This window comes from Chiloscyllium punctatum, chromosome 11, assembly GCF_047496795.1.
Source record: "Chiloscyllium punctatum isolate Juve2018m chromosome 11, sChiPun1.3, whole genome shotgun sequence".
NCBI lineage: Eukaryota > Metazoa > Chordata > Chondrichthyes > Orectolobiformes > Hemiscylliidae > Chiloscyllium > Chiloscyllium punctatum.
The window spans coordinates 2,057,297-2,081,264 of NC_092749.1; the positions used below are offsets into that span (position 1 = coordinate 2,057,297).

At 46.1% G+C, this 23,968-nt stretch overlaps 1 protein-coding gene across 1 annotated transcript in view; it reads left to right on the top strand.

The window, feature by feature from the left end:
- Positions 1-3,492: 3,492 nt before the first annotated feature.
- LOC140482633 (fibrinogen-like protein 1) overlaps positions 3,493-23,968 on the top strand; it is a 48,709-nt gene continuing 28,233 nt past the window's right edge. Inside the window, exon 1 of the mRNA XM_072580141.1 lies at positions 3,493-3,864. Coding sequence (XP_072436242.1) covers positions 3,493-3,864 — 372 coding nt within the window. The remainder of the gene's footprint in view (positions 3,865-23,968) is intronic.

Below are 23,968 nucleotides of genomic sequence, written 5' to 3' on the forward strand. Positions count from 1 at the left end.
TCGAGGAATAGGGAGAGAGAACAGTTAAATGCGTGGCTACAGGGATGGTACAGGAGGGAGGGATTCCGGTATCTGGATAACTGGGGTTCTTTCTGGGGAAGGTGGGACCTCTATAAACAGGATGGTCTCCACCTGACCCTGAGGGGCATCAGTATCCTTGGGGGGAGGTTTGCTAGTGCTCTTGGGGGGGGGGTTTAAACTAACTCTGCAGGGGCATGGGAACCTAGACTGTAGCTTTAGGGTGCAGGACCTGGAGTGTAGGGAGGTTAGGAACATGGCATCAATCTCAAAGGAGGGTGCCTGTAAACGGGAAAGTGGCTTGAAGTGTGTACACTTCAATGCAAGAAGTATACGAAATAAGGTAGGTGAACTTGCAGCGTGGGTTGGTACCTGGGATTTCGATGTTGTGGCTATTACGGAGACATGGGAAGAACAGGGACAGGATTGACTGTTGCAGGTTCCAGGGTTTAAATGTTTTAGTTGAGTCAGAGGTGGGGGTAAAAGAGGGGGAGGTGTGGCATTGCTTGTCAAAGATAGTATTACAGCAGTGGAAAGGACGATGGATGAAGACTCGCCATCTGAGGTAGTTTGGGCTGAGGTTAGGAATAGGAGAGGTGAGGTCACCCTGTTAGGAGTTTTCTACAGGCCTCCTAAGAGTCCTAGAAACGTAGAAGAAAGGATTGCGAGGATGATTCAGGAGAAGAGTGAAAGTAATAGGGTGGTTGTTATGGGGGCTTTAACTTTCCTGATATTGACTGGGAAAGCTATAGCTCGAGTTCGTTAGATGGGTCGGTGTTTGTCCAATGTGTGCACGAGAGTTTCCTGACACAATATGCAGACAGGCCAACAAGAGGTGAGGCCATACTGGATTTGGTTCTGGGTAACAAACCAGGCCAGGTGTTAGACTTGGAGGTAGGTGAGCACTTTGGGGACAGAGACCACAATTCGGTGACTTTTACTCTAGTGATGGAGAGGGATAAGTGTGCACTGCAGGGCAGGAGTTATAGCTGGGGGCAGGGAAATTATGATACGGTGAGGCACGACTTAGGATGCGTGGCTTGGAAAAGTAGGCTTCAAGGCAAGGGCGCAATTGATATGTGGAGCTTGTTCAAGGAGCAACTATTGAGTGTCCTTGATAAGTATGTACCTGTCAGGCAGGGAGGAAAGGGTCATGTGAGGGAGCCGTGGTTTAATAAGGAATTGGAATCGCTTGTTAAAGGGAAGAGGGCGGCCTATGTAAAGATGAGGCGTGAAGGTTCAATTGGGGCGATTGAGAGTTATAAGGTAGCCAGGAAGGATCTGAAGAGAGAACTAAGAGCAGCAAGGAGGGGACATGAAAAGTCCTTAGTTGGTAGGATTAGGGAAAACTCAAAGGCTTTCTATAGGTATATCAGGAATAAAAGAATGACTAGGGTAGGTCCAGTCAAGGATAGTAGTGGGAAGTTGCGTGTGGAGGCTAAAGAGATTGGGGAGACACTGAATGAATACTTTTCGTCAGTATTCACTCAGGAACAGGACATTGTTGCCGATGTGAATACTGAGTCACAATTAATTAGAATGGACGGCTTTGAGGTATGTAGGGAAGAGGTGTTGGAAATTCTGGAAAGGGTGAAAATAGATAAGTCCCCTGGGCCTGATGGCATTTATCCTAGGATTCTCTGGGAAGCAAGGGAGGAGATTGCAGAGCCATTGGCCTTGATTTTTATGTCCTCGTTGTCTACAGGAATAGTGCCAGAAGACTGGAGGATAGCGAATGTGGTCCCCTTGTTCAAGAAGGGGAGTAGGGATAACCCTAGTAACAATAGGCCAGTGAGTCTCACTTCTGTTGTGGGCAAAGTCTTAGCGAGAATTGTAAGGGATAGGATTTATGAACATCTGGATAAGAATAATGTGATCAAGGATAGTCAGCATGGTTTTGTGAAGGGCAGGTCGTGCCTCACAAATCTTATTGAATTCTTTGAGAAGGTGACTAAGGAGGTGGAACGAGGGTAAAGCGGTAGATGTGGTGTATATGGATTTTAGTAAGGCGTTTGATAAGGTTCCCATGGTAGGCTACTGCAAAAAATACGGAGGTATGGCATTGAGGGTGAATTGGAGGTTTGGATTAGGAATTGGCTGGCTGGAAGAAGACAGAGGGTAGTAGTTGATGGTAAAGGTTCATCTTGGAGTGCAGTTACTAGCGGTGTTCCGCAAGGATCTGTTTTGGGACCATTGCTGTTTGTCATTTTTATAAATGACCTGGAGGAGGGGCTAGAAGGTTGGGTGAGCAAGTTTGCGGATGATATGAAAGTCGGTGGAGTTGTTGACAGTGAGGAAGGATCTGTCAGGTTACAGCGGGATATAGAGAAGCTGTAGAGCTGGGCAGAAAGGTGGCAAATGGAGTTCAATGTGGGTAAGTGTGAAGTGATTCACTTTGGTATGAGGAACAAAAAGATGGGGTACTGGGCTAATGGTCGGATACTTGGTAGTGTGGATGAGCAGAGAGATCTTGGTGTCCATGTACACCAGAAAGTTGCCACCCAGGTAAATAGTGCGGTGAAGAAGGCATATGGCATATAGGCTTTTATTGGTAGAGGAATTGAGTTCCGGAGTCCTGAGGTCATGTTGCAGTTGTATAAGACTCTGGTGCGGCCGCATCTGGAGTATTGTGTACAGTTTTGGTCGCCATACTATAGGAAGGATGTGGAGACACTGGAACGGGTGCAGAGGAGGTTTACCAGGATGTTGCCTGGTATGGTAGGAAGATCATATGAGGAAAGGCTGAGGCACTTGGGGCTGTTTTCGTTGGAGAAAAGAAGGTTTAGGGGTGACTTGATAGAGGTGTACAAGATGATTGGGGGATTAGATAGGGTTGACCATGAGAACCTTTTTCCACGTATGGAGTCAGCTATTACGAGGGGGCATAGCTTTAAATTAAGGGGTGGTAGGTATAGGACAGATGTTAGGGGTAGATTCTTCACTCAGCGAGTCGTGAGTTCATGGAATGCCCTGCCAGTAGCAGTGGTGGACTCTCCCTCTTTATGGGCATTTAAACGGGCATTGGATAGACATATGGAGGTTATTGGGCTAGTGTAGGTTAGGTGGGCTTTGATCGGCGCAACATCGAGGGCCAAAGGGCCTGTACTGCGCTGTATTTTTCTATGTTCTATGTTCTATGTTCTATTTTCCATGTAAATGTACATGTGACAATGAATTTCTATTCTATTTTGTATATCTACAGGAGGTTCAGTGACTTGATATTTTGTCTGTTGAGCAGCTTTTCCTACTCCTCGATTGACAGAAGAAGCCACAAAAGCATCATGTCCTTGAACAGATTGCCATGGAGCTGAGAGAGAGAACACAAAGACTGAAAGAGATGACTCCACCTCCTCTCAGTAGTTCTCTAAACAAAACAAATCTCAGCATTAAACTGGTGAGAGGCTGACAACAGTGTGGAATCTAATCCCACTGTCCCTACCCCTAGCCCATGTTTCCAGCTGCTGCTAACACAGAATGTGGTCCAGTAGGGTTCTCATTGAAACCTGTGTATGGGCTCTGATTGTGAATGCTTGGCTCTGGATAACAGGTGGTATAGCCCAGAATGGCAGTGAGGAGCTCAGTCAGGAAGGAACAGTCCTACCCCTGGGCAGTCAGTACAGAACCCATCTTCAGCTCAGCAGAAGGTGCAGACATGTGGCCAACTCGCCTCAACTGGAGGGCCAACGGTGTCCCATCATGCTTGGCTGTTGGGAGCATACATCCCGGAGCAGGCTACAGGACAACGAGAATGGGAGACAGCAGATTGTGGGAGTGAAGGAGATGATGTCTCAGATACAAGAGGAGCTGAAAAAGCATCAACATCAAATCAAAGTGCTAGACCTACAGGTGAGCTTGGGAACTGAAAACAGAAATGCAAAAAAACTACTAAAATAATGTTTTTATCTTCAGGGCATCACCAAGTGCCCACATCCAGTACAATAGCATTAAAGTGTAATCAAGCGTGTAGTGTAAGAACTGCAACAGCTAATTTACAGACAGCAGTGTGGCCCTCACCGTGCAGTGTAGTCTTAATTAGGGTGCATCATAAATACCAGCCACAGGACAGAGGGTGAATTCCTCACCTCTTGTTAAAGTAGTGGCAGGGTCATTATATCTATCTTAGAAAGCAAAGGAACGGTATGTTTAGCAGCACAGTTGAAATATAGCACCTTCAGTAGTGCAGCACTCAGTCTCTGAAACAAACTTGTAAGATCTCAGCTATCTGTAAGAATAATAGTGTAGTTATGATCGGAGATTTTAACTTTCCAAACATCGACTGGGACTGACATAGTGTTAAAGGTTTAGATGGAGAGGAATTTCTTAAGTGCATACAAGACAATTTTCTGATTCAGTATGTGGATGTACCGACTAGAGAAGGTGCAAAACTTGACTTACTCTTGGGAAATAAGGCAAGGCAGGTGACTGAGGTGTCGGGGGGGAGCACTTTGGGGCCAGCAACCATAATTCCATTCGTTTTAAAATCATGATGGAAGAGGATAGACCAGATCTAAAAGTTGAAGTTCTAAATTGGAGAAAGGCCAATTTTGATGGTATTAGGCAAGAACTTTCAAAAGTTGATTGGGGGCAGATGTTCACAGGTAAAGGGATGGCTGGAAAATGGGAAGCCTTCAGAAATGAGATAACGAGAGTCCAGAGAAAGTATATTCTTGTCAGGGTGAAAGGGAAGGCTGGTAGGTATAGGGAATGCTGGATGACGAAAGAAATTGAGGATTTGGTTAAGAAAAAGAAGGAAGTATATGTCAGATATAGACAGGATAGATCGAGTGAATCCTGAGAAGAGTATAAAGGAAGTAGGAGTATACTTAAGAGGGAAATCAGGAGGGCAAAAGGGGACATGAGATAGCTTTGGCAAATAGAATTAAGGAGAATCCAAAGGGTTTTTACAAATATATTGAGGACAAAAGGGTAACTAGGGAGAAAATAGGGCCCCTCAAAGATCAGCAAGGTAGCCTTTGTGTGGAGCTGCAGAAAATGGGAGATACTAAATGAGTATTTTGCATCAATATTTATTGTGGAAAAGGATATGGAAGATATAGACTGTAGGGAAATAGATGGTGACATCTTGCAAAATGTCCATATTACAGAGGAGGTAGTGCTGGATGTCTTGAAAGGGGTAAAGGTGGATAAATCCCCAGGACCTGATCAAGTGTACCCGAGAACTCTGTGGGAAGCTAGAGAAGTGATTGCTGGGCCTCTTGCTGAGATATTTGTATCATTGATAGTCACAGGTGAGGTGCCGGAAGACTGGAGGTTGGCAAACATGGTGCCACTGTTTAAGAAGGGCGGTAAAGACAAGCCAGGGAACTATAGACCGGTGAGCCTGACCTTGGCGGTGGGTAAATTGTTGGAGGGAATCCTGAGGGACAGGATGTACATGTATTTGGAAAGGCAAGGACTGATTAGGGATAGTCAACATGGCTTTGTGCGTGGGAAATCATGTCTCACAAACTTGGTTGAGTTTTTTGAAGAACTAACAAAAGATGATTGATGAGGGCAGAGCAGTAGATGTGATCTATATGGACTTCAGTAAGGCGTTCGACAAGGTTCTCCATGGGAGACTGATTAGCAAGGTTAGATCTCATGGAACACAGGGAGAACTAGCCATTTTGATACAGAACTGGCTCAAAGGTAGAAGACAGAGGGTGGTGGTGGAGGGTTGTTTTTCAGACTGGAGGCCTGTGACCAGTGGAGTGTCACAAGGATCGGTGCTGGGCCCTCTACTTTTTGTCATTTACATAAATGATTTGGATGTGAGCATAAGAGGTACAGTTAGTAAGTTTGCAGATGACACCAAAATTAGTGGACAGCGAAGAGGGTTACATCAGATTACAACAGGATCTGGACCAGATGGGCCAATGGGCTGAGAAGTGGCAGATGGAGTTTAATTCAGATAAATGCGAGGTGCTGCATTTTGGGAAAGCAAATCTTAGCAGGACTTATACACTTAATGGTAAGGTCCTAGGGAGTGTTGCTGAACAAAGAGAGCTTGGAGTGCAAGTTCATAGCTCCTTGAAAGTGGAGTCACAGGTAGATAGGATAGTGAAGAAGGTGTTTGGTATGCTTTCCTTTATTGGTCAGAGTATTGAGTACAGGAGTTGGGAGGTCATGTTGCGGCTGTACAGGACATTGGTTAGGCCACTGTTGGAATATTGCGTGCAATTCTAGTCTCCTTCCTATCGAAAAGATGTTGTGAAACTTGAAAGGGTTCAGAAAAGATTTACAAGGATGTTGCCAGTGTTGGAGGATTTGAGCTACAGGGAGAGGCTGAACAGGCTGGGGCTGTTTTCCCTGGAGTGTCAGAGGCTGAGGGGTGACCTTATAGAGGTTTACAAAATTATGAGGGGCATGGATAGGATAAATAGACAAAGTATTTTCCGTGGGGTTGGGGAGTCCAGACTAGAGAGCATAGGTTTTGGGTGAGAGGGGAAAGATATAAAAGAGACCTAAGGGGCAACCTTTTCATGCAGAGGGTGGTACGTGTATGGAATGAGCTGCCTGAGGAAATGGTGGAGGCTGGTACAATTGCAACATTTAAGAGGCATTTGGATGGGTATATGAATAGGAAGGGTTTGGACGGATATGGGCCGGGTGCTGGCAGGTGGGACTAGATTGGGTTGGAATATCTGGTCGGCATGGACAGGTTGGACTGAAGGGTCTGTTTCCATGCTCTCCATCACTATGACTCTATGACTCTGGCAATGTGGGATACCTTCAGTACTGACCCTCCAACAATGCAGCAGTCTCACAGTATTGACCGTCTGACAGTATAACACTCTCTCCATATAACTCACCGACAATACAGCACTCTCCCCTATGGATCCTCCAACAGCGCTGTGCTCCTTCAGTACTGACCCTCCGACAATGCAGCACTCCCTCAGTACTGACCCTCCAACAGTGCAGTACTCTCTCAGTACTGACCCTCTGACAGTGTGTCGCTCCCTCAGTACTGACCCTCTGACAGTGTAGCACTCCGTCAGCACTGACCCTCTGACAGTGCAGCACTCCCTCAGCACTGACCCTCTGACAGTGCAGTGCTCCCTCAGCACTGACCCTCTGACAATGCAGTTCTCCCTCAGTATTGACCCTCTGACAGTGCGTCGCTCCCTCAGCACTGACCCTCTGACAGTGCAGCACTCCCTCAGCACTGACCCTCCGACAGTGCAGCACTCCCTCAGCACTGACCCTCCGACAGTGCGGCGCTCTCTCAGCACTGACCCTCCAACAGTGCAGCACTCCCTCAGTACTGACCCTCCAACAGTGCAGCACTCCCTTAGTACTGACCCTCTGACAGTGCGTCGCGCCCTCAGCATTGACCCTCTGACAGTGCAGCACTCCCTCAGCACTGACCCTCCGACAGTGCAGCACTCCCTCAGCACTGACCCTCCGACAGTGCGGCGCTCTCTCAGCACTGACCCTCCAACAGTGCAGCACTCCCTCAGTACTGACCCTCCAACAGTGCAGCACTCCCTTAGTACTGACCCTCTGACAGTGCGTCGCGCCCTCAGCATTGACCCTCTGACAGTGCAGCACTCCCTCAGCACTGACCCTCTGACAGTGCAGTGCTCCCTCAGTATTGACCCTCTGACAGTACAGTGCTCCCTCATGATTTGGAGATGCCGATATTGGACTGTTTGTACAAATTTAAAAATCATGCAACACCAGATTATAGTCCACAGTTTTAATTGGAAGCACTAGCTTTCGGAGCATTGCTCCATCAGGTGGTTGTGGAGTGTAAGAGTGTAAGATACAGAATTTATAGCAAAAGTTTAAAGTGTGATGTAATTGAAATTAAATATTGAAAAAGACCTGGATTGTTTGTTAAGTCTCTCATCTTTTAGAATGACCATGTTGGTTTCAGTGCTTTCATGTGTAAATCACAAAACATTTAAAAGTTACATTCTCCGGGTGAACTTCAACAATTGGTGACATGTCAGCCCAGATAATGTGTTGAAGGTGTGAGCTTCCCTGTGTGAGACTGTCTGTGCCACAATGGTCAGACTGATTCTAATCTTAAAAAGTGGATTAACAGAATCTTACCTGGATTCATGCAGCTTTTGAGCAAAGGAAAATGTAATTCTGCAAATACAAATACACCCCACAAACTTATATGTGTGTGTGTGTGTGTGTGTGTGTGTGCGTGTGTGTGTGTGTGCAGTGCCATGGGGTCACTTGTAGTGTGACATGAACCCAAGTTCCTGGTTGAGGCCCTCCCCATGGGTACCGACCTTGGGTATCAACCTCTGTTCAGCCACTGTCCTGAAGTCCACCTTGGAGGACGATCACCCGAAGGTCCGAGGTCGAATGTCCTGGCCCACTGAAGTGTTCTCGGACTGGGAGGGAACCCTCCTGTCTGGTGATTGTTGTGCAGTGCCCATTCATCTGTTGCCGTAGCCTCTTCTTGCTCTCGCCAATGTACCATGCTTCCGGGCATCCTTGCCTGCAGCGTATGAGATAGACAACGTTGGCTGAATCGCATGAATACCTGCCACACACATGGTGGGAGGTGTCCCAACACGCAATGGTGGTATCTGTGTTGACACTCTGACACGTCTTGCAGTGCCTACCATGACCAGGTTGTATATGGCACTCCCTCAGTATTGACCATTTGTCACTGCAGTGTTCTCTCAGTACTGCTGCTCTGACAGTGCAGCACTCCCTCAGCGCTAACCCTCTGACAGTACAGCCCTCCCACAGTATTGAACCTCTGACACTGCAGTACTTCCTTAGTCCTGACCCTCTGACAGTGCAGCACTCCCTCAGCACTGACTCTCTGACAGTGCGGCACTCCCTCAGCACTGACCCTCCGACAGTGCGGCACTCCCTCAGCACTGACCCTCTGACAGCATGTCACTCCCTCAGCACTGACCCTCTGACAGCGCAGTGGTCCCTCAGCACTGACCCTCTGACAGCGCGGCACTCCCTCAGTGCTGACCCTCTGACAACAAGTCACTCCTTCAGTGCTGACCCTCTGACAGCATGTCACTCCCTCAGTGCTGACCCTCTGACAGGGTGACGCTCCCTCAGTGCTGACCCTCTGACAGGGTGACGCTCCCTCAGTGCTGACCCTCTGACAATGCGGCACTCCCTCAGCGCTGACCCTCTGACAATGCGGCACTCCCTCAGCACTGACCCTCTGACAGTGCAGCGCTCCCTCAGCACTGACCCTGTGACAGTGTGGCACTCCCTCAGTGCTGACCCTCTGACAGCATGTCACTCCCTCAGTGCTGACCCTGTGACAGTGTGGCGCTCCCTCAGCACTGGCCCTGTGACAGTGTGGCGCTCCTGATGTAGGTTTGCTCGCTGAGCTGGAAGGTTTATTTTCAGATGTTTCATCATCATACTAAGTAACATCTTCAGTGAGCCTCCAGATAAAGCACTGCCGATGCTTCCTGCTTTCGATTTATATGTTTGGGTTTTTTTGAGTTGGTGATGTAATTTTCTGTGGTGATGTCATGTCCTGTTGTTTTTCTCAGGAGTGGTAAATTGGGTCCAACTCAATGTGTTTGTTGGTAGAGTTCCGTTTGGACCCCATTTACCACCCCCTGTGAAAAAAGACAGGGCATGACATCACCATAGGAAATGGATCACTGGAAATGATATCACTTACCCAAAGAAACTCAAACATATAAATAGAAAGCAGAAACATCAGCAATGCTTTATCTGGAGGCTCACTGAAGATGTTACCTAGTATGGTGACGATATATCTGAAAATGAACCTTCCAGCTCAGAGAGCAAATCTACATCCAGAACCTCAACCTGAGCTACAAATCTTCTCAAAACTCACTAGTACAGTATTCCCTCAGTATTGACCCTCTGGCAGTTCACTGCTCCCTCAGTATTCCTTCCTTCGTTGGGTGTGTTGCCCCTTTAAGAGGGTGGTCAGTTGACCCTACATGAGAGCTAGGATAGGTTGTCTAAAACTGACTGCAGACCTGAGAAACACAAAATAGTATTTCCTGTTCAGGTTCACCCTCCGTCTGTCTCTCATGTTCTGTTTCTGGTTCTAATGAAAGCCAAAAACAGTCATTGGTAATATCCCATCCTTGTTGCCTCGGCAATGCTCTGAGGTGCCAAGTGTGTTTTCCTCCTGCCTCGTTTGTAAGATAGCAGTTTGCATGTGATCCACATGTTTGTTCATGACCGCCTCACCTGCCCAAACTCTGTCACCGGGCCTGACCACCCGGCAACCTCAATCACAAACAAAGGTTGTTGGGCACACTCAACAGGTCTGTCAGCATCTGTAGAGAGAAATCGGAGTCCACGTTTCGGGTCCAGTGACCCTTTCTCAGAGCGAGGTAAAAACAATGACTGCAGATGCTGGAAACCAGATTCTGGATTAGTGGTGCTGGAAGAGCACAGCAGTTCAGGCAGCATCCGAGGAGCAGCAAAATCGACGTTTCGGGCAAAAGCCCTTCATCAGGAATAAAGGCAGTGAGCCTGAGCCTGGAGAGATAAGCTAGAGGAGGGTGGGGGTGGGGAGAGAGTAGCATAGAGTACAATGGGTGAGTGAGGGAGGGGTTGAAGGTGATAAGTCAGGGAGGAGGGTGGAGTGGATAGGTGGAAAAGGAGATAGGCAGGTAGGACAAGTCCGGACAAGTCATGGGGACAGTGCTGAGCTGGAAGTTTGGAACAAGGGTGAGGTGGGGGAAGGGGAAATGAGGAAACTGCTGAAGTCCACATTGATACCCTGGGGATGAAGTGTTCCGAGGCGGAAGATGAGGCGTTCTTCCTCCAGGTGTCTGGTGGTGAGGGAGCGGTGGTGAAGGAGGCCCAGGACCTCCATGTCCTCGGCAGAGTGGGAGGGGGAGTTGAAATGTTGGGCCACAGGGCGGTGTGGTTGATTGGTGCGGGTGTCCCGGAGATGTTCCCTAAAGCGCTCTGCTAGGAGGTGCCCAGTCTCCCCAATGTAGAGGAGATAGCATCGGGAGCAACGGATACAATAAATGATATTAGTGGATGTGCAGGTAAAACTTTGATGGATGTGGAAGGCTCCTTTAGGGCCTTGGATGGAGGTGAGGGAGGAGGTGTGGGCACAGGTTTTGCAATTACTGTGGTGGCAGGGGAAGGTGCCAGGATGGGAGGGTGGGTTGTAGGGGGGTGTTGACCTGACCAGGTAGTCACGGAGGGAACGGTCTTTGCGGAATGCAGAAAGGGGTGGGGAGGGAAATATATCCCTGACGGTGGGGTCTGTTTGGAGGTGGCGGAAATGTCAGGGATGATTTGGTTTATGCGAAAGTTGGTAGGGTGGAAGGTGAGCACCAGGGGCGTTCTGTCCTTGTTACGGTTGGAGGTGTGGGGTCTGAGGGCAGAGGTGCGGGAAGTGGACTTGAGAGCTGTCAACCTCACCTCTTACCCATGGAGGGCTATTCCCATAGATTTGACACCAAACTTCATCTCCTGAAGTAAACTGCCTGTCTTGCTTAGAAGAAGCATGTGACTGGCATTGCCATTCCTGCTGCCTTTTTAACCTCCCCTCCAAGCCTGGGAATATCCGATTTAACCTGGTACACAATCATCTCCCCATTAGTAACTGTACTGAAGCGATCGCGCTGTAGTTGTGTGAGGAGTGGTCCTATAATCAAACAGGAACCAGGACAGTTTGGTACTGAGTGTAACTGCAGGCTATTTCTTTAAGCCTACCTTCAAAGTTTGGACTGCTCTTTCCACTAGACCGTTGGACGATGGATGTTGTGGAGCTGTCTGAACATGCTGAATGCCGTTCAATTTCAGGAAATACTCAAAATCCATGCTGGTATATGACATCCCATTGTCCATGACCAATACTTTAGGGTTTCCATGTATCAGGAATGATGCTCGCAGCAAAACATTGAGCCCATGAAAGGACCAGCACAGTCAATGTGTAACTGTATCCAGAATTTACCCAACTATTCCCATGAAGGTGGGGCAGCTGCTAGTGGTAATTTTTGTCCTTGTTGGCACTCTGGGCACTGCCCCACCAACACGACTATGTCACATCTGTCCTGGTTACCAACCACTTCATTTTGGAAACTCCTGGGTAACCCGGTGGAGTTGGGCCAGTGTCTAGCAGCGACCTTCCCTTGGGATAATCACTCTTGCTCCCCACAATAATCTGCTTTCCTCTACAGTCATCTGATCTCGCCAGGTGCAGAAAGTTTCCATTCTCATTGTAATGGCCCTGTTGCCCCCATCAACACCAGCTGTTTTAGTTTGGTCAGGACAGGATCTTTCTTTGTCCATACTCTGATACTAGGAGAAAGTGAGGACTGCAGATGCTGGAGATCAGAATCAAAAACTGTGGAACTGGAAAAGCACAGCGGGTCAGGCAGCATCTGAGGAGCGGGAGAGTCAATATTTCGAACATAGGCTCTTCATCAGGATTGTGGGGGGCCCAAGGGGGCCCCATGCAAGTCCTGGACCTCCTCCACCGTCAAATCCTAGCCACCCAACAATTGGAGGAAGAACTCCTCACCTTCCACCTTGGGATCATCCAACTGCACAAAATCAATGTTGATTTCACCAGTTTCCTCATTTCCCTTCCCCCCCTCCCCCAATCTAATCCCAGATCCAACCCTCCAACTCGGCACTGCCCTCTTGCCCTGTCCTACCTGTCCATCTTCTTTCCCACTTATCCGTCCACCCTCCTCTTATCAGCCCCCACCTTCATCTACCTAGCGCATTCCCAGCTACCTTCCCCAAGGTCCACTCCCTCCTATTTGACTCTCAGCCCCCTTGGGCATCCGCTCCCCCCACCCCCAACATTCCTGATGAAGAGCTTATGCTGAAACGTGTACTCTGCTGCTCTTCGGATGTTGCCTGGCCAGCTGTGCTTTTCCAGCACCACACTTTTTGACACAGTCTGATGTTGTTGGCTGTGACTGGAAGGCTGTCCAGGAAGTTTAAAACCAGAACAGACTCTTCCAGGGAAACAACGGTGTACCTGCCAATGAGAGGTGGCTCAAGATATCCACATTTCCCAATTGGCCTCCTGGCAATGTTCTAACTTGTAATTGTACATACTGAGTGAAAAAGATCCCTCTCTACATCTCCTCTGCATCGATATGATTATGAAGTTGGGATGTTCTCCTGGAGCTGAGATGGCTGACCTCAAAGAACCACCTCCTTTGCACCAGAATGATTCCAGTGAGTAGAGAGCTTTCCCCCTTGTTACACACTGGAAAATAAATCTCCAAATCCATACATTTGGTGAGTTTTATTTCATTTAATAACACTCCAGGGAACTCACACATCACCAATTACAGCTCTGTATATTTATACATTATATAATTCTCACCCAATTCTCACCCCATTAACCCTGCACTGGTATATCCATCATTCCATTAGGTCTCAGGCATCCCATAACATAATAACATCCGGATTCCCATTGAGCGCAGTTTTGCGTGAACTGCTTAATGCCACATTCAGTCAGGTACAGCCCTGATGGCAAGGGCAGTGACTCTAACCTCAGGAATCCAGCTCTTTTGTTCATGTTTGAATTATTGCTGGAATGAAGTCAAGAACTGAGTGGCACTGGCAGAATGCAAACTTGGTGACAGTGATGCCAGAAAAGGTGCTGCTCAATGACACTATGATAAACCCTTCCATCATTTACTGACTCACCACCTACTGCAGGTATGTCCTTTAGGACTTGATCAGCTCAATCAATAGGAGTACTGCCAAGACCCTCTTGGTGGTGGACATTGAAGATCCCCACCCTGAGAAAGCAAATAAATGGCACTTAGATAGAGGATCAGTCATGGTCATAATGAATGTCACAGCAGGGTCAAATGGCTGAACGGCTTATTCCTGCTCCTATTTTGTTTGTAAATAGTTGATGAAGGAAATGTGGTGGATATTTTCTATGTGACTATAAGAATAAGCTTAACAAAGTGCCGCACAAGAGTTTGATTAATAGAATGGAAGCTCCTGGAATAGGAGGGTCAGTGTCAGCTTGGATAAAGAATTGGTTTAAGGATGGAAAATGGCATATAAATGGTCATTTTCCAAACTGAATAATGTGGTTTATGAATTTCACTGCTTGTGTGATGCCAGGTATATTGGCAATAAATTGTAAGACTTGTAGATCCTTGGCAAATAGCATGAACAGAGTGTTATGACGCAGAGGTCAAACCCTCTGCTGATTAAAACCAAACACTCTTATAATCTGCTAAATGTGTGATTGAGTGAAATGGAACTCCTAATTCCCACTCTTTACAGAAAAATAACAATTTATGTTCCTAACTTTAACAGCGAACACTAAAGAAAAATTATTAATAAATCCAAGCCCCTTTTTCTTAACTAATTACTATCTGACCCCAACTCAATAAAAATGCTGCTCCAATAACACAACTATTAAACATTATATCAACTTAAACTCAAGTCCACACAGTCTTTTATGCTGTCTTCCTTTATGGTCTCCCGAATTGATTACTTCCTTCTGTCCTTCCGGTTCTTCTCCCTGGGTCATCTTCTTACTTTTTACTGCTCTTACAAGAAATGGTACCATTTATTTCTTTGATGGCAGTTGCTCTGATCAATTTTCAAAATGCCCTTGTTTTATACCCACAACATCGTTCACTCTCATTGGTCTGATGTTGTCAATACTATAAATTCAAACTCAATTGGGTTTTAGTATCCTGGACTTCCAAAACTCAGATATCCATTTAATAGTCAGTTGTTGCATGTATCTATTTTGGAACAGCCTGTCTCTTAACTGTTCCGTATACTGGCAGCTGTGGCTGTACTTTAAGTTCAGAAAACAGTTTCCATCTTAAAATGACCATACACACTTTGAAGTTCATAACATAGAGGAACCTTGGGATGCTTTTCCACAGACCCCTGAAAGTGGCTGGGCAGGTTAATAGGTATATGGCACGTCTGCCTTTAGCAGTCAGGGCACAGATTATAACAGCAGTGAGGATATACTGGAACTGAGCAAAAGTGAGGACTGCAGATGCTGGAGATTATAGTCAAGGGTGTGGCGCTGGAAAAGCACAGCAGGCCAGGCAGCGTTCGAGGAGCAGGAGAGTCGATGTTTCAGGCAAAAGCCCTTCATCAGGAATATACTGGAGCTGAAGAAGATTTTGGTTCGGCTGCAGAAGAAGTACTATATATAGTCCTGGTCACCCCACCAGACAGAGTAAGAGGGCCAAGCAGGCAGTGTAAGAATTCCCTGTGACCATTCCCCTGACAAAACAGATGTACCAGTTTGAATATTGTTGAGGGGACTGGCCATTCAGAGGAAAATAGCAATAGTCAGATTCATGCCATAGGGAGGAGCCAAAAGGTGTTGGGAAATCAATAGTCATTGGGGATTCAATTGTAATTGTTTCAATGGCTGCAAATGGGAATCTAGGATAGTGTGTTGTCTCCCTACACACGGGTTACACCTGGGCAGGACCAGGACTGATTCCGAGATAGGGGTGGGGGGCGTTGGGTGGGGTTATTTGGTCTTGTGGTTGGAGAAGTTTCAAACTTAAATGGCGGGGAGATAGGAACTTATAGAAAGAGCTAGAGGAAGATAATCAAGGACAAGAACAAATGACAGAAAAGGGAATAAGAAACGTGATAGACAGAGGCCAAAATCAAACAAGGTCACAGCAAAGAAAAAAGTGCAAATAGGACCAGAAATGTTAAAAAGACAAGGCTTTAGGCTTTGGCCTGGATGTACAGAGCATTCAAAACAAATTAATTTGTGAATTAATAACAAAAATGGATGTAAATAGGTATGACAATATGTAGAATTACAGAGACATTGCTGCAGGGGGATCAAGGATGGGAACTGAACACCAAGGGGTACTCAGTATTTAGGAAGGACAGACAGAAAGAAAATGGTGATGGAGTTGCATTGTAAGACCAGAAGCTGTAGGAGCAGAATTTGGCCCAAATGGTTCATCAAATCTGCTCCGCCATTACATCATGACTGATTACTGGCTGAAGAGGATATAAACACATTAATCGGGAAAGACATTAGCTCAGTCAGTGTTGAATTTGTATAATAGAATTGAGAAACACCAAGGAACAAAAGCTATCAGTGAGGGTGGTATATAGACAACCAAACTGTTGTGGTGATCTTCAGAATGGCATTAAGCAGGAAATCAGAGATGCGTCCAGTAAAGGAACATCTGTATTTATAGGTGACATTAATCTACATATAGATTGAGTGAATCAAGTTATTTGCATAACTGTAGAGGAGGAATTCCTGGAGTGTATAAAGGGATTGTTTTCTGGATCAAAACATTGAGGAAGCAATCAGAGAACAGGCCATGTTAGATTATTATGCAGCTATTTTGAAATGAGAAAGGACTACTTGATAATGTAGCATCATATAGAGTCCTACAGTATGGAGACAGGCCCTTTGGCCCAAACTGGTCTGTGCTGACCAAAATCCATCCATGTTAACCCCATTTCCCTTAACTTGGCCCAGATCCCACTGTGCTTTTCCAGCACCATGCTAATCTTGACCCTAATCTCCAGCATCTACAATACTCACTTTCGCCATATCCTTCTAATCCTTTCCTATCCATGCATTTGTCCAAATGCCTTTTAAATGTTGTTAATATACTTGCCTCAACCACTTCCACTGACCGCTCATTCCATATGCGTACCACCCACTGTATAAAAAGTTGCCCCTCAGGTTCCCTTTGATTCTTTCCCCTCTAACCTTAATCTGATGCCCTCTAGTTCTCGATTCCCCAACCCTGGGGGAAAAAATCTTAGTGCATTCACCCTATTCATGCCTCTCATGATATTACACATTTCTGTAAGATCCCCCCTCAGTCTCCTACGCTCTAAAGACAAAAGGTCCTAGCTTGTCCAACCGCTCCTTATTATTCAGATCCTTGAGTCCTGGCAAAATTCTTGTAATTTTCTTCTGCACTGTTTCCAGTTTGATAACATCCTTCCTATGGCAAGGTGACCAAAACTAAACACAATGCTCCAACTGTGTTCTCACCAACATCATGTATTACTGCAACATAATTTCCCAACTCCTATACTCAATTGCCTGACTGATGAAGGCCAGTGTGCCAAAATCCTTCTTCACTGCCCTGTCTACCTGGGACTCCACTTCCAGAGAACCAAGCACTTGGACTCCAAGGTCGCTCTGTTCCACTACACTCCTGAAGGCCCTACCATTCACCATTAAACTCCTACTTGACTTAACTTTCCAAAATGCAAGACCTCACATTTATCTACATTAAGCTCCATTTCCCGCTTCTTGGCCCATTTCCCCAGCTGATCAAAGTGCTGCGACAATTTCTGAAACCTTCCTCACTGTCTATGACACTGCTTATTTTAGTGTTGTGAGACATCCCTTTGAGATGAGTGACCATCATCTAATAGAATCCATCAAAAAATGAAACCAAATGGATCAAACACACCACACTTTTACGGATTACCCAGAATTCACAAACTAGGAGCCCCCCTCAGACCCATAGTCTTGCTACCTGGAACACCAACTTACAGACTGGCCAAGGAGCTACACCAAAGACTAAAACACTTAGTAAAAGACTCACGCCACTCCACCCAAGAATTCCTGAACACCATCAAAGACACCAAGATAGAAGAGGGCAAAGTAATGGTCTCCTTTGATGTAACAGCCCTGTTCACATCCATCAACATCAACCTGGCCAAGGAAGCACTGACTACATTATTAGAACTACCAAAGACACATACACCAAACACCACCAACTTCATTAGCAAGGACGGTATCGTCAAGCTAGTGGACCTATGCCTTACCACCCACTTCACCTTCAACAACAAAACCTACAGACAAACCAACGGAACACCCATGGGATCTCCAATATCAGGGTTCTTAGCAGAGGCAGTAATGCAGAGACTCAAACAAACAGCTCTGCCAACCATCCAACCCAAACTCGGGGTCCACTACGTGGATGGCGCCTTTGTCATCACTAAATGAAACAAATGAGAGGAAACCTTCAAGACCACCAATAATAGCCTTACTGGCATAAAATAAGAGGAGGAAAACAACAACAAACTGCCATTCCTAGATGTCACAGTAGAGCAAACAGCCAATGGGGAACTTCAAACCAGCGTCTACAGGAAAACAGCACATACGGACCAAATATTGAACTACAGACGCGATCATCCTAACATCCACAAATGAAACTGCATTATTTCAATGAGCCACCACACACTGCAGCACAGAGGAACTACATAGAGCAGAGGAAAATCAGCTATACAGTGTATTCAAAAAGAATGGGTACCCAATGAACACAGTCCACAGATTTCTCAGCAACAAACCCAAACAAGCAGACAAAACACATCCAGAAACCCTAACCACTCTCCCCTACATCAAAGACATCTCAGAAATGACTGCCAGACTACTCTGACCCCTTGGCATCATGGTAGCCCACAAGCCACCAACACACTAAAACAGCAGCTAATGAACTTGAAAGACCCTATACAGACAACAAGCAAAACTAATGTCATTTACAAAATATCGTGCAAGAACTGTAACAAACACTACATTGGACAAACAGGCAGAAAACTAGCCACCGGGATACATAAACATTAACTAGCCACAAAAAGACATGACCCACTCTCATTAGTAAACTTACACACAGATGAGGAAGGACACCACTTTGACTGGGACAACACATCCATCCTAGGACAAGCCAAACAGAGACATGCACGAGAATTCCTAGAAGCATGGCATTCCAACCAGAACTCTATCAACAAACACATTGACTTGGACCCCATTTACTACCCCCTGAGAAAAAGATCAGGAAATGACATCACCACAAGAAATGACATTACCAACCCAAGGAAACCCAAACATATAAATAGAAAGCAGGAAATACCAGCAGTGCTTAGTCCGGAGGCTCACCAAAGATGTTTCTTAATATAGTGACGAAACATCTGAAAATGAACCTTCCAGCTCAGCGAGCAAACCTACATCCAGAACCAAACCTCAGCTACAAATCTTCTCAAAACTTGCAAATAGAATCTTTCATCAAAATGGAGAATGAGGTAGTTGATACTGAGGCTGGGGTCCAGAATCTGAATAAGGGAAACAATAATAGTATAAGACATGAACTGGCTCTGATGGTTTGGGAAATGTGACTAAAAGGAATCACAGTAGATAGACAATGGCAAACATTCAAAGAACAAACGGGTGAACTACAAAACTTGTTTATTTCTGCCTGGGACAAAAGTGTATAGAAAACAGTGACCAAACCATGGCTTATCAAGGAAGTTAGAGATAGCATTGGATGCAAAAAAGGGGCATACAAATTGGCAAGAAAAACACAGAGCTGGGAACAGTTTAGAAGTCACCAAGGGAGGACCAAGGGAGTGACTAAGAAGGGGAAATTTGAGGATGAGAGCGGTGGGAACTTAAGAACTGACAGCAAAAGATTCTGTAGTTATGACAAGAGAAATAGATTGGTTAAAAACTAGAGTGGGTCCCTTACCGTCAGAAACGAGGGAATTTATAATTAACTTCATACTTCGCTTGTGACTTCACAAAGAAAGGACAGAAATAGTGTCCCAGAAATGATGAGAATGCAGGGTTTAGTGAGAGGGAGGAACTGAACCAAATCGGTACTCATGCTGAAATAGTGTTGGAGAAATTGATAGATCTCCAGGGTTTGATAATTTATATCCCAGAACATTTAAGGAAATGGCCTTGAAAATAATGGATGCATTGGTGCTCAACTTCCAAGATTTTTTAGATTCTGGAAAAGCTCCTATGGATTGAAGAGTAGCCAATGCGACTTCACTATTTAAAAAGTGGGGTAAAGTGAAAACAAAATTATAGATCAGTCAGCCTGATATTGGGAATGGGAAAATGCCTGAGTCATCTTGAGTATCAAGGATTTTATAGCAGAGCACTTCAAAAACAATGATAGAATCGGACACAGTCAGCATGGATTTTCAAAAGGAAAATCGTGCTTGACAAATCTACAATAATCCTTTGATGTGGTTCTGTTCGCTGAGCTGGGAATTTGTGTTGCAGATGTTTCGTCCCCTGTCTAGGTGACATCCTCAGTGCTTGGGAGCCTCCTGTGAAGCGCTTCTGTGACCTTTCCTCAGGCATTTGTAGTGATTTGAATCTGCCACTTCCGGTTATCCTGTAGTGGCTTGAATCTGTCGCTTCCAGTTGTCAACCACTACAAATGCCGGAGGAAACATCACAGAAGCGCTTCACAGGAGGCTCCCAAGCACTGAGGATGTCACCGAGACAGGGGATGAAACGTCTGCAACACAAATTCCCAGCTCGGCGAACAGAACCACAACAACGAGCACCCAAGCTACAAATCTTCTCACAGACTTTGAATAATCCTTTGAGGGTGTAACCAGTAGTGTAGATCAGGGGAGTCAGTGGATGTGGTTTATTTGGACTTTCAGAATGCCTTTGACAAAGTGACACATAAGAGATTAATGTGTAAAATTAAAGCACATGGGATTGGGGGTAGTGTTTTGAGATGGATAGAACATTGGTTGAAAACAGGAATAAAAGAGTCTGAAAAATGGGTCTTTTTCTGAATAGCAGTCAGTGACTAGTGGGATACTGCAGGGATCAGTGCTAGGATCCCAGCTATTCACAATATCCATTATTGATTTTGATGAGGGAACTGAATGTAATGTCTCCAAATTTGCAGATGATACAAAGCTGGATGGGAGGGTGAGCTGTGTGGAGGATGCCGAGATGTTGCAGTATGATTTGGACAGGCTGAGGGTGGGAGGTGGGCTAATGCATGGCATATGCAGGATAATGTGGAGAAATGTTCAATAAGGCCTGGGTGTCCTCGTGCACCAGTCGCTGAGAGTAAGCGTGCAGGTGCAGCAGGTGGTGAAGAAGGTAAACTGTATGTTGGCCTTGATGGTGAGAGGATTCGAGTACAGGAACAAGGATGTCTTGCTGCAATTATATAGAGCATTGGTGAGGCCCCATCTGGAATATTGTGTGCAGCATTGTGTCTCTATATCTGAGGAAAGGTGTTCTTGCTCCTGAGGGAGAGTAGTGCAGGTTTACAGACTGGTTGCCGGGATAGCAGGACTGACATAGAACATAGAACATAGAACAATACAGCACAGAACAGGCCCTTCGGCCCACGATGTTGTGCCGAACTTCTATCCTAGATTAAGCACCCATCCATGTACCTATCCAAATGCCGCTTAAAGGTCGCCAATGAATCTGACTCTACCACTCCCACGGGCAGCGCATTCCATGCCCCCACCACTCTCTGGGTGAAGAACCCACCCCTGACATCTCCCCTATACCTTCCACCCTTCACCTTAAATTTATGTCCCCTTGTAACACTCTGTTGTACCCGGGGAAAAAGTTTCTGACTGTCTACTCTATCTATTCCTCTGATCATCTTATAAACCTCTATCAAGTCACCCCTCATCCTTCGCCGTTCCAACGAGAAAAGGCCGAGAACTCTCAACCTATCCTCGTATGACCTACTCTCCATTCCAGGCAACATCCTGGTAAATCTTCTCTGCACCCTCTCCAAAGCTTCCACATCTTTCCTAAAGTGAGGCGACCAGAACTGCACACAGTACTCCAAATGTGGCCTAACCAAAGTCCTGTACAGCTGCAACATCACCTCACGACTCTTGAATTCAATCCCTCTGCTAATGAACGATAATACTCCATAGGCCTTCTTACAAACTCTATCCACCTGAGTGGCAACCTTCAAAGATCTATGTACATAGACCCCAAGATCCCTCTGTTCCTCCACCTGTCCAAGAACCCTACCATTAACCCTGTATTCCGCATTCTTATTTGTTCTTCCAAAATGGACAACTTCACACTTGGCAGGGTTGAACTCCATCTGCCACTCCTCAGCCCAGCTCTGCATCATATCTAAGTCCCTCTGCAGCCGACAACAGCCCTCCTCACTGTCCACAACTCCACCTATCTTTGTATCATCTGCAAATTTACTGACCCACCCTTCGACTCCCTCATCTAAGTCATTAATAAAAATTACAAACAGCAGAGGGCCCAGAACTGATCCCTGCGGAACTCCACTTGTAACTGGACTCCATGCTGAATATTTACCATCTACCACCACTCTCTGACTTCGACCGGTTAGCCAGTTTTCTATCCAATTGGCCAAATTTCCCTCTATCCCATGCCTCCTGACTTTCCGCATAAGCCTACCATGGGGAACCTTATCAAATGCCTTACTAAAATCCATGTACACTACATCCACTGCTCTACCCTCATCCACATGCTTGGTCACCTCCTCGAAGAATTCAATAAGACTTGTAAGGCAAGACCTACCCTTCACAAATCCGTGCTGGCTGTCCCTAATCAAGCAGTGCCGTTCCAGATACTCGTAAATCCTATCCCTCAGTACCCTTTCCATTACTTTGCCTACCACAGAAGTAAGACTAACTGGCCTGTAATTCCCGGGGTTATCCCTATTCCCTTTTTTGAACAGGGGCACAACATTCGCTACTCTCCAGTCCCCTGGTACCACCCCCGTTGCCAGTGAAGACGAGAAGATCATTGCCAACGGTACTGCAATTTCCTCTCTTGCTTCCCACATAATCCTAGGATATATCCCGTCAGGCCCGGGGGACTTGTCTATCCTCAAGTTGTTCAAAATGTCCAACACATCTTCCTTCCTAACAGATATCTCTTCTAGCTTATCAGTCCGTTTCACACTCTCCTCTTCAACAATACAGTCCCTCTCGTTCGTAAATACTGAAGAGAAGTACTTGTTCAAGACCTCTCCTATCTCTTCCGACTCAATACACAGTCTCCCACCACTGTCCTTGATCGGACCTACCCTCGTTCTCGTCATTCTCAGGTTTCTCACATACGCATAGAATGCCTTGGGGTTATCCTTGATCCTATCCGCCAGGGATTTTTCATGCCCTCTCTTAGCTCTCCTAATCCCTTTCTTCAGGTCCCTTCTGGCTATCCTGTATCCCTCCACTGCTCTGTCTGAACCTTGTTTCCTCAACCTTATGTAAGCCTCCTTCTTCCTCTTTACTAGACATTCAACCTCCCTCGTCAACCAAGGCTCCCTCACACGACCATTTCTTTCCTGCCTGATCGGTACATACATATCAAGGACACGTCGTATCTGCTCCTTGAAAAAGTCCCACATTTCCACCACATCCTTCCCTGACAGCCTATGCTCCCAACGTATGCTCCTCAAATCCTGTCTTACAGCATCGTAATTTCCCTTCCCCCAATTGTAAAAACTTCCTTGTTGTGTGCACCTATCCCTCTCCATAACCAAGGTGAAAGTGACAGAATTGTGGTCGCCATCACCAAAATGTTCACCCACTAACAAGCCCACCACTTGTCCCGGTTCGTTACCGAGTACCAAATCCAATATGGCCTCCCCTCTGGTTGGACAATCTACATACTGCGTTAGAAAAGCTTCCTGGACACACTGCACAAACACCGCCCCATCCAATCTACTTGATCTAAAGAGCTTCCAATCAATATTTGGGAAGTTGAAGTCGCCCATGACTACGACCCTGTGGCTTCTGCACCTTTCCAAAATCTGTTTCCCAATCTGTTTCTCCACATCTTTGCTGCTATTGGGGGGCCTATAATAAACACCCAACAAGGTGACTGCACCTTTCCTATTTCTGACTTCAGCCCATACTACCTCCAGAGGCAGATCTCCCTCAAACTTCCTTTCTGCAGCCGTTATACCATTTCTAATTAGCAATGCCACCCCCCCTCCTTTTTTACCACCCTCCCTAATCTTACTGAAACATCTGTAACCAGGAACCTCCAACAGCCATTCCTGTCCCTCATCTATCCATGTTTCCGTGATGGCTACAACATCGTAGTCCCAGGTACCGATCCATGCCTTAAGTTCACCCACCTTATTTCTGATACTCCTTGCATTGAAGTATACGCACTTGAGCCCATCTCTGTGTCCGTAAGTAGTCCCTGTCAGTGCTACCTTCTCCACAGCCTCCCTACAGTCTTGGACATCCTGACACA